The sequence below is a fragment of the Panthera pardus genome, unplaced genomic scaffold (assembly GCF_024362965.1).
Source record: "Panthera pardus isolate Hobbes unplaced genomic scaffold, ASM2436296v1 HiC_scaffold_11, whole genome shotgun sequence".
NCBI classification, from domain to species: Eukaryota; Metazoa; Chordata; class Mammalia; order Carnivora; family Felidae; genus Panthera; species Panthera pardus.
The window spans coordinates 48,857,063-48,869,078 of record NW_026526666.1 but is presented as its reverse complement, the minus strand read 5'-3'; the positions used below and the strand labels follow the sequence as shown (position 1 = coordinate 48,869,078).

Below are 12,016 nucleotides of genomic sequence, written 5' to 3'. Positions count from 1 at the left end.
TGTTATACATATTAAAGGAGATATAGATAGATGATAGGTACAGATTTATTTATATATATATATATATATATATATAGAGAGAGAGAGAGAGAGAGAGAGAGAGAGATGAAAAGAGTAAGGAAAGAGACAATGAGGGAAGGAAGGAGGGAGGGAGGGAGAGAGAGGGAGATTCTTTAATTCAAAATAAATTTAAACTTCTAGTTATATGGGTTTTCATGGATTTACATTTTTTGTGTCCTAGTATTTTCCTTATTTGTTAGATGTACTTTGGTTTAAAAAATGCAATATTTTAGGACTTTCTTCTTTATCACATCATTGGCCAACCAATTTTAACAAACTAGTGATAACATATATTGTGTCCCACGATTTTCATCTATGATATAAAGACTATCCAGTAATGCTAGAAAGCTGCTGTTTTCAATCTTATTTATTTTTTTAAGTGTTATTTATTTATTTTGAGAGGGAGAGAGAGAAGATGAGCAGGGGAGAGGCAGAGAGAGAGAGAGGAGAAAGAGAATCCCAAGCAGGCTCCCTGCTGTCAGCGCAGAGCCAACATGGGGCTCCATTTCAGAACAGTGAGATAGATCATAACCTGAGCTGAAATCAAAAGTGGGAGGCTTACCCAACTGAGCCATCCAGGTACCCCCTCTTATAAATTTTTAAAAGTCAAAAGCAGTGAAATATCTTGAGTGGTTATGTGAAATATTAATCATATTTTAAGAAAGCATTTAAAAAATAAAACAAAAAAGGCAATGGATTCCCAAAATTAACTTCAGCAAATTGAAAATTGAAAAACTCAACCAATTAACTGGCTCTATTGTCCATATTTTGCCAAGTAGTCAATTTGGCTGACTCTTCCAAATCAGTGGCGTCCCAGCCCATAAGGAAAACAGTTACATAATTGTTACCTATTAAGTTTCCAAGATTTATTCCTACCAAATTCCAGTAAGATTGGGTTTTATTTTGTCCGTCATGACAGTGAAGGTTTATGGGATCCACTTTTGTATATATTAATAGTAAAAATCATTCCAATCAAGAGAATCTGTAATTTAATGTAGAGAAGAAAAATTAAAAAAAGAAAAAAGAACCATGAGCAGTCTCTGCAGAAAATTTTTGAAATGTTAAATAATAGTCAGTTGGAATCCCAAAATTGAAACCTTAGGCTAATTATGTTTACAGTGGACTTGGGGGGGCGGCCTGGGTGGCTCAGTAAGTTAAGCATCTGACTCTTGATTTCGACTTAGGTCATGATCTCAGCGTTCAGAGGATAGAGCCCCACATTGGGCTACACACTGACAGTGTGGAGCCCCTGCTTGGGATTCTGTCTCTCCCTCTCTCTGCCCCTCCCCCACTCTTGCACACTCCTTCAAAATAAATAAATAAACTTTCAAAAATGGATTTTGAATGCATAGATTGATGATTCTTAACTAGAAGATGGCAAGCATCTTCACTGTTACTAATGTCAATGTGCTTTACCTCTGAGGGATCGATCTCTTAGGTATATTAGATGGCATCCTTGAGAACCACTGGTATAAATAATGAATATACTTGCATTTAGCAATGGGAGAAATAAAAATGATCTCTTTCGTATAAAAATGTATAAACTAAGAACTTTTCAGTAAGGCAAAATAAGATTTAATAATACTATAAGTGCACAATCGTGTGTCATGAGTGAAATATTCAACCTTGCTGATGGATTTATTCTATCAGAAATTAAATGGCAAGAAGGCAATGGTCCTGTGGGCACTTCCAAAACATCTCAACTAAGCTCCTGCAAAAAACAAGCAAATCAAAAGAACAACCACAGAACAAGTACCATATTTGAAACACATCTAGCTCTTATTCACCAGTGTATCTCCATGATTAGCACAGTGGCCAGGACAGTCCCAGATAGGACATACTGGATGCTTCATAAATGTATTTGTTGAATTAATAAATTGAGTCAATCTGGATGAAATTAATTCATTGTTTCCATAGTTATAATTCTGTGAATTTTAAAAACTGATAACTTGTGGTTGCTCAATACTCCCTTGACTCTTATGATGAGAAACAATGGTGAAGTGACATACAAGTATCTTGCATTGATTGCCCTGTTTTATTTGTGTGTTTACAGGCAAATGGACATAGTTTTGTACATATGGAACATGAAAAAGCTGTATTACTACTGAAGAGTTTCCAGAACACAGTAGACCTAGTTATTCAACGTGAGCTTACTGTCTAAATATTTTTTATAAATAGTGAAGATACGTCTAGCCAGACCTAATGTTCAAAAAAAAAAAATTTATACATAGAAACAAATTTTGCCAATTGCTGGACCAATGGCAAACATTAGTGCCAAATGTATAATACTATATGTTAGCACTGATCATCCTTAAAAATGTTAACTATATAAATATGATGTTCATGTGGTTATGTATTAGTTTTAATTGTCAGCCTCTGGCTGTGCATTGGTGCAGTTCTGTTTTTGTTTTTGGTTTGTTTTTTTAATCAAATAAGTTTCTTCTCGAAGTGGATTTCATATAATTTCAGAGCACGGAAGCACATACAAGCTCTTTACGAATTCTGCTCTCCATCAGAAACACTGCCTCAAAGTTGTATATGCCTTTATATAGAAAATACAAATATAAAGAATTGTAATTCCCATAAAATATTTCTAGCACAGGTATATGTTGGCATATATACAAAAAGAATATAGAGAAAAATAATATTTTCATAAACTAAACATCTCGGATTGAGAAAGAAACTATATCTTAAAATAAGACTTTACTATATTGAATCTTTTTCAATAAAAATTACATGATAATGCCTTATGAAAGTAACTGTACATATGGTATAAAGTGTTTATATTTGGTTCCATATTCATTTGCTAAATTCTCATAACACAGAGTGAAATATTTCATAAATTAGCCATTTATCTCTGGGACCTGAATAAAAATAGGACAAACTAATTTGTTCAATGCCTTTAGCTAATTACAAGACACACAGAGTTAAGATACAAACTAAAGGTCATTATAGATAAATCTTTTTCACCACAAATTTAAGCAGTGAATGATGGGTGGCAGGAAAGATATTGCTTTCTTTCTTTCAAATTTATGTTGATTATAAAATGTAGCCCCTGTGATTTCTTTACTTGTAAATGTGGAATTTATTTGTGTGTTGCTTTATCTAATTTGCTACTTTTAAATCATTTTAAATGAGTTTTGGAGATTGATAAAATTTATCATTAAGAAAGACTGTTGTTAGAAAGTTATGGTGGATGATTAAAAAACTTTAGTATTTAAATATGAAACTGCAAATATAATTTCTCAGAGCTGTGGTCTACCTGTAATATTAATTTCAGTGCCTGTTTTTGTGGGCAAAAAATAGAGAAAATACTTTTTTTCCAAAAAAGTTTCAAAGTATATAAAATCCTGAGTCTGTCTTACTGGAGAGAAAGACAAGCATAGTTAATATAGAATTAGTTATTTTTTACATTAGAATTGTTTTCCTCTATAAATGATCAAAATTCATTTTATAATCCTTTAAAAATATTTCTTTTATATATTAGTCATTAATTTGATTAAAATGTTCATTTGAAATTCCAGAATAATTTCCCAGAGTTGGTTGTATGCATGTTCCCCCTCATAGTTCCACATTATATATATATTATATATATATAATGAATTTAGTTTATATGCTAGCGTTTCAAGTACTCTATAAGGATTTTCACAATAGTATCACATATTGATGTCACCAAAGCTCTGAGAGTAATATTTGTAAGTTAACTGTTTTATGGGGACATTGAAAATACTGTATTTTTGTAGGGTCTATTAAAATGAGTGTCACTTATTAGAAGTACAGTGGTATTTTTTGGCAATAGAATTTGTCACTTGAAGGCAAATGATACTTCACTTTATAGATGATGCACTAATTTTGATGTTGCTTTATGTCAGGGTGACATTATACCATGATTTTATAGGGTTTGACATTTAGCAAATGATTAAATGATTGGCCTATTTAATATGTTTCCCAGAAGTAACTTTTAAATGCATTTTAATATATTGACAGTTTCTGATGAGAAATGTCTTTCAGAGCCTAATTTTCTTTGTCAAACACTCACACCAAACCATGGTACCACTGTTTCCAGCTCCTAGTATAGAATGATCGTCATGAATCAAGATAGATGCCCCCCACCCCGCCACTGGCCTCACAAGATCATGTAAAGGAAAAACAAACTCATGGGTATAGTTTGGTGGCAATGAAGCATCTCAAGTCATCCCATCAGTTTTGTTTAATCTTTAACAGGAGAGGTGAGAGAAGAGCCAGATAGAGGACTTCCCAAGTCTCTTCTTATGTCAGGTTTCCACATCAAACCCAGGGTTTCAGGAGATGCTTCTGAGGCACAAAGCTGAGAGGATCGTAGTAAACACCTCTGCCACTCCTGATGTGACAACGTTGTCCCGGGCCAATGCTTTAATCCTTCCTCTTCCATAGGAAGTGAGAAAAAGTGAAAAGGGATCCCTGACCAAATGGAAAAGAAATGTGATGTGCCAAAGCACCTCATTGTCACTTGTACTGCCATGCTGCATACTGAGAAAAGGCAGGTAATAATGAAAAGAAGCATTTTTTTTTTTTAGATTGAATAAAATCACTAACTACTTAAGGGGGTTAAAAAATCTAATTTATTCCATATGTGACCAAAACCAATAATACATTAATTTGAGTATTGACTTTTTTTGGAATAACTGCTTTTGCTGCCTGAATTTGGAATCTGGTTTGTATTAACTGCCCCTCACCAACCCCACTCCTCCCCCAAAAAGTTAAAGGTGTGCCTTTAAAAAAAGAAGATTGACAACAACAAAGGAGTGGAATTCATGATGACTCCAATAGACTCACCTCTTGGTCTTTGATTTTTATTGAGATCTTTTTCCTGAGGCAGCTGTCTATATCTGGTGGATCAGTAAGACACAATGAAGGGGAATGAGAAGGATCAGAGGTGCAAAGAACAAGCACTGAAAAATACTGGTAGAATCCCTACAGATTTGCAAGCCAAATAGACATTAGTGGACAACTTTTAAAAACCAACTTACATGGCTTATAATACATTGTCACAAAATCTCCCTTATGATAATTTCCACCTTCAGACGTAAGTCATCTAGGCATAGTAATTTCAAAATATGAGTGGATTTTTGGCAAGGAATACTCAAAATCAGTATAACATGCTAATATTTACATCATGCTGATTTATCACTCAGTGAAACCTGTAAAATACATGCATCGCCGTTAATTAGAACTGTTAATTATATAAACATCTAACAATCCCAGTCACTTCCGGGTCTTCCATTGGGTTACCACTTTCAATATGAAAAAGGCAGTTTTAAAGAGAGGATGACAAATCAACATTAATTTATTTTTAATCCTAAAGATGGCTGCACACATATTACTAATAAAATTGCTTGCTTAAAAAGTAGTACTGAAATATATTTCACCAGGTGAACTGAAGAGAAAGTGTACTCAGATGAAAGAAAATGAAGAAATTAGATTTATACATTCAAATATTAAGTGAAAAGTATTTGAATTTGCCAAAATGACTAGATGAAGGAAGCCAGAAAAAAACATTTTACTATAAATCATAAAAATCTATTTAATATCTTCACCAAAATTTAAATATTTAGAAAACATAGTGTGTTTCCTAACTTGTCTTTTCATTGGCTGTTAATGCCGTCCTCAGTCAATTTCTGCCCCTCATTGGCACACAGATCAAGAATGTCTACTCTGATGGAGACACTGTTATCAAGAGGCAACAATACAACATAACCAGATAAACCACCATGTCGGCATGTTGGTACAAGACTATTACTCTAAGCCTTTGGTGAATTCAACCAGACAATATGTTTGACTGACTCCTGATATACTGACCAAATAGCAGGTTTATTAAAACACTAGGTCAGTAAAAAGTTATGCAAATAATGAAATTCAATAAGTTAGGAAGATGGGTCCTTTACGTAGTATCAAGAAGAGCAGGGTTGAGTTTCCAGTAAAATTCCTCTCACAGCAATGCTAAATCTTTGTGAGGCTCAATAAAATGTTCAAACACTGGGTTGGTGATGTGCCCTCTCTTATGGTTGTAGTTATCTGGTCATCTGGTTATTGGGGGGAAATCTTCAGATGTGAGATCACCTGCATGAACCTTTTTTCCCAAGCAATACAACTGCTTTCCACTAAGAAAAGCATCTTGCCTTGGCCCAGAATATTTCCCCATCACTCAGTAAGACCATCACCCAAGTATACATTATAGAAAGATAATAGAACATGGGCTGTGGAAAAAAGGATGTGCATAGAAAGCGTGTGGGTTAATATTATAGGAGATCCTGGGTGTCAGCTCTCCAATGCAGCCTTTCAGCTTCATTTGATCTAAACATTTCAGAGAATGTATTTTCTGAAACATCCCACTCTACAAAAGTCAAAGCAGATGCAGTCAAGTTTTCTAGTTATATTTGGAAACTTTTGGGGTCATTTCTGTTTCTAGTATGTAAAACTGACCTCTCTTCATTGCTGCTATTGCTGCTATAGATTCATCCCTCTAACTCCCCATGATGTTCCAAAGGCAGTGGCCGGCTGCTTCCATCCTGTTGACACAAGACTAAGAGGGCCCCTTAAAGTTCTAATTGTTTGGAGACACTTGAGTATCTACTGATGGTTCCAGCTTCCAGCTTGGGAAGAACTTTCTTGGGTGATCAAGGAACCTGGATTAGTAGCATTAACCAAGGTGCAAAGGTGGAACACTTCTGTCTCTGACAACAAACTGTGTGTTCAAGAGCAAGGGTGACAATGCCTTAATAGAACCGTGTTTCCACTTCTGTTTTTTAAGTGTTGAATTTTACCATATTGAGGACTCTTTCTAAGCCTGCCAGCTGATTGCTAGTGGGACAGGTTCCAATCTTCCTCACCTTTGACACTCTCTGCAAGAGAATGGTTTGGAAACATTCTCTTGTGAGGATATAGATTGCAAGCCTTCTATTTTGGAGAAGCCAGAGATTTCTGATGTTTGATTAAAAGGAATAAATGAAAATCTAGGAATATTGACTCCCCTGGACTTTTAACAATGTGATTGTCATAATCTTCCCAAAGAGCAGTTCCAGGGGAAGTAAAGAGAGAAAACTGAAAGGGAAGGGAAATAATACGCTGGTTCCAGCTTTAGAAGCATTACTTCATCTGCTAGTTTCCCTTGTTGGATTTTGTTGTAGGACAGTAAGCTCACACTTGGTAACAACTCACTGAGCACTAAGCAAGATAAGAAATGGAACTGGATGTAAGACAGGCACAGATAAGGATATCTCTGAAGCTGTACCAGTATCTCCCCAAATTATGCTACAAAACACTTTTTTTTTTTGCCTAATATTATTAATTGCAGTACCTAAAGAGTGGAAGATTGTGAAATCCTGACAGTGTTTATGTAAAACGCACTGAAATCCTGTGACTCTTAATAGTCTGGTATCAGAACCAATGTAGGCCTGACCCAAAGAAAAAGCCATGGGTCAAATTTTTACAAATATTATTTTCAAACCTACCATAATTTTCAATGAGTGTGGGAACGAGTGTTGAGTAAAAGTTAAATAAATGATCCAATCTTTCTCTAGTTTGAAAGGTATATATATATATATATATATATATACTTAAACTATCACTGTTGCACAATTGTATTATTTGTGCTAGTTTTTTTTTCCCCCATCTTTAACATGTGTAAGCAGTGTATAGTCAGGTATCTCTATACCTGGATTAAAATATCTTACACAGACTTATTTTCATCAGGAAAATCCATATTTCCTCCACAGGAAAACAATTACTATAGCTGAATCTCAGAAGTTTAAGGCATGTCATTCAAAATTCAAAATATGGGCATTTTATTGGTGAATATAATGAAAACATTAAGTGCAATGTTTACAACTATTTGTGGAGCATCAACTATAGACCAGGCTCTGCAAGGGATACAACATGGTCTCCTCTGCACAGAGTCTCATAACCAAGTGGGAAGATGAGAGAGCTTCCAGAAAAAAAGACAGTACAAGGCAATGTGGTGAGTCCCTTTGTCCCTGCCCTCAACCTGTGTATAGCAAAAGGAAGTAGCATCTTTATCTAGTCAAATCTCTCTTGGGTTTGAGCATGGTTGTTCCATTTGGAGCTACACATAGGTCTCCCTACAGGGTCTTATGGCCTTTGGGAGGCCATTATCAATGTTTGCCAAGATTTAGGGCAAGATTTGATAGGCTAGAAGTGACAAGAGAAGAGACCTTACTGGACAAGATAAGTAGCAACCAGAGTCCCTTGAATCCGTGGAAGAGAATTTTGCCAGTTTGTTCGTTCTAAAGAAGAGAGAGAACATAGTGAAAGATGGTGCTCCTCAACAGCACTGTGTCTATAGGCCCCTGACATGTTCGGGGAAGGAGATGGAAGCCAGTATTTTAAAAGACAAGGACTGTTGGATTGAAGAGTTTCTTCTGTGTTGTGTCCCCAAAGGGTTGCTCCTATGACCACTGCCTCTTACCGACTATTGGGGAGCATGGGAGTCCTGATTATCCAATGTTAGAATGATACACTCAGAAATGCAATGAAGTGAATATTCATTCAGCAGCTGCATTCATTTCAGAAGCTGCATTACTTCACTTCCTTCAGTGGGGTGAGGGACATTTTCGCTGAAGGCTGTTCTTTCCGCCCCATGACTTTGCGTGAGGTTAGATCATACATATTTACATATCATAGAATCTATTTATTCTTCCAAGGAAATCTGATTCCTCTGAATCTAAGAATTGTTGGTTTTTTCTTCACCTTAACTATACATAACCAGTGATGTAGACACCTAGAAATCCTTACCTTTCCCTGAGTATTCCCTGTGATTTTCAACCTCTGCCTTTACCCACACTGGTCCCTCCACTGTGATGTCTTCCTCTTCCCATTCCCTTTCTAAATTATCAAAATTATATCCAGCTCAAGCATCACCACCATCATAAAACTTTACCTGATCTTAACTGGAAGAAATTTCTCTTCCCTATGATAATAAGGTCTTATTAATTTTTTTGCATATTTTATAGTACTTACCACATTCTGTTCTATCTACAGCACTTATCACATAGCTATTTGGTATTTGTTCGTTCTCTCCCATCAACTCCTTGAAAGGATCAGACAATACTTAAAAGAGGCATTCTAGACAGAAGAGCTTCCAGACAGCACATCTGGTTGTGCTTACCATGGATCGTTCGTGCCTGTCATAGACTCAGAAGCATAGTAGGTGCTCAATAAATGTTTATACAATAATTAAATGGATGACAGGATTTTTAAATTTAGTGGGAAGTTTATGTCCAGTTTACACAATCTTAACTCTCAGTTCATTCACCATTCTTAGTCTTTTGTTTCTAGTGTTTTTTTTTTAATTCCCCCTTTTAATCTAATCTTCCTCCCCTCCAATCCTCCAGATCCTCTCCTAAGACCTTTTAAGCTCCTCTTCCACGTGTTAGCAATTGTGTTTAATTTCCCTTATTTGTGTTCTAAGGACCTTAACATTGTCCAAAAAGTTTAAGAAATGGCTTTTGTTCATTGAATTGGAATATATAACATCTATCCTTTTGATTTATTTGGGTTTTTTTTTTTTTCTCATCTTGGAAGAAGTCATGCATATAGATTCCAGAAATATTTCAGAGAAATGAGTGCATGAGGTTGAACTTACAGAGCCATGGTTTTGGCCTTACAGACATCTTAGAGATAATCAAGTCCTGTTTCCTCATTTTATCAGAGGCCCAAAGTCCTAGAGAGGTGATGTGACTGTGAACTGAGAAGACAAACAGATGGCTGGATCTGGTTTTAGACCCCCTTTTAAGGCTCTTCTCCCTGTACATTACGACTTGGTAGATTGCTCAAGCTACTTTTAAAATTTGGAGGCATGGGGAATGGTAAAGAGTTAGGTTGGGAATGGGATTAGGGAAAGGTACTTGGGAAGAAGGAGTCCCCCACCCTATTTTAGCTCTAAAATTTAACTTCTGCCTCATGCTGTCCGTTCTAGAATAAGGAAAAGCCTGTCCAGAGGCCTTTGACCATAGTTCACTCTGACAATGTTTACACATTGCATTTTGGCCTCATTTCATGGACGGATTCCACCACCTGTATCCCTAAAGTGAAAATGTCATATACTCCAGCCAAAATTATCAAAAAAAGCCACAAAAGTTATAGCATTAACATGATGAACTATTTAGATAGATCACAGACAATCTGCATTACTTGATAAAATCACGTGCCCCATGCCAAACTTTTATAGAGGTCAGAATCTGGTCTGTTGATATCAGAGTAGAGAGAAAATTATTTATACTGCCATTAGCATCAGCTTCATTAGATACTTCCCTCATCTAAGGGTTTGAGGGGAAGCAGAATGTAGCCCCTAAAAAGAAAAACAGCATCTAAGAGAGGAAAGCCCTAGGTTGGTAAGCTCCTAACCACATTTCCTTCATTACCTCATAGGATCTTGATTTCCTTCTAAGTAAAGCATTTCTTTCTTAGCTTTCTCTCAGAATTATTTCCCATCTTTTTCTATTTGAGTTTCAACACAAACTGACTACAGAATTGAGTGAAATCTTCCCAAAGTTAAATCCATTTCTCATCTACTATTTTGCTTATACAGATAATATTAATTACTCCATCTGCCTGTCTTTTCATCTCTTTGTGTGAGGGGAACTTGCTACCTCCTCATTATATGAGGAGAACTTGCTAGCTGGCTGATGATGGCTTCTTTTCAGGATTTTTTAAATTCTAGAAACCATAAATATACATTGAAGGAAACAATCATCATCATTTCCTTTAAGAGTATGGTGCCTCAAACTCACCAGAGACCTACGCTTTGCTCTTGTAGCCCAGTGTTTCTATATTTATAGAGGAAAAGAATGCCAATGTCTGTTTGAACCAATTGAAGTGAAAAATGAAAAGTAAATTATTAGTTGATAGAGTAACATTTTAGAGTAGTAAGAATATTTCAAAATAGTAACAGTAATTGAACTATTTTAAGTAAGAGTATTTTAGAATAATAAGAGTGAAAGCAGGCGTGAGAGCTGGTTGGAGAGAAATTAGTACATTAGGGAAATAAGAATGAGAAAAAAAGGGCAAGAAGGGAGGTAACAGAGTGATAGAGAAGAACAGAGAGAAACTGGATGACAGAAATCACATTCAGATTTAGACACACGCTCCAGTCTGTTGGTGACAATGCCCCTCCTTCAGACAGTTCTAGAATTCCCTTCCCCCCCTCCCCTCTCTCCTGGCTGGTAGAGTGATCTTTCAGCTCTCCTTGGTTTCTGGCCTCCCTCCCACTCTTCTAGAAGTAGAAAGAATTCAAAATGAAAAACTGAGGCATGTATTAGAATTATATTTCATTTAATTGCTATTTGTTTCTAGAAACTACTTTCATAATGTAGTGGATAATTTTTTGGACAAGCAACTTCTCAGTATAAAGAAAATCACCAAAAGTTATCTCCTTAAAAAAAAATAACAGGGAAATTTTCTGAAATAAAACCTAATATCAAACAATATATCCATAAGCAAATTCTGAGGGAAAACAAGGGAAATTATTGTCCTATCAGAAGATAGAAAAGGACCTTGAGAAGATCTGGTTAATCTGTCTACCTTCTGGGAAGAATTAATGCTTTTTTAAATTCCTCCAGAGAATAGGCTACCACTTTCCTCAGTAACACACCCTGCAAAGGAAACAAAACATGTTTCATCCCAATAAGACCCTCCGTTTAAATTGCTGGATTCAAATCTGATATATACTATCCTCATCTGTAGTTGCACAGATCCACATACATTTTAGGAACATGTCTGCAGTTAGGAAGAGCTGCCACTAGATGGAGCCCTTATATCTATATTCTGTATCCAAATCCTGGCAATTCTCTAGTTTGGATTACCACTCTCAACAGCCCATTCTCATACCTGTTACGCTGATGTACCTGTGAATAAGTAAGTGTTAATAAATTGTTGATAAAACTTTTAACACCCATTTCTA

The 12,016-nt window shown here is 35.8% G+C and overlaps 1 protein-coding gene across 8 annotated transcripts in view; it reads left to right on the top strand.

Moving 5' to 3' along the window:
- LRRC7 (leucine rich repeat containing 7) overlaps positions 1 to 6,078 on the top strand; it is a 553,063-nt gene extending 546,985 nt beyond the window's left edge. For 7 of the 8 annotated variants that reach the window (XM_019448906.2, XM_053894103.1, XM_019448904.2 and 4 more), the window contains one exon: positions 2,114 to 6,078. In XM_019448906.2, the coding sequence (XP_019304451.1) occupies positions 2,114 to 2,221 (108 nt within the window). In that variant the 3' untranslated portion in view covers positions 2,222 to 6,078. The remainder of the gene's footprint in view (positions 1 to 2,113) is intronic. The other variant, XM_019448903.2, reaches the window with a different exon arrangement.
- Positions 6,079 to 12,016: the final 5,938 nt, after the last annotated feature.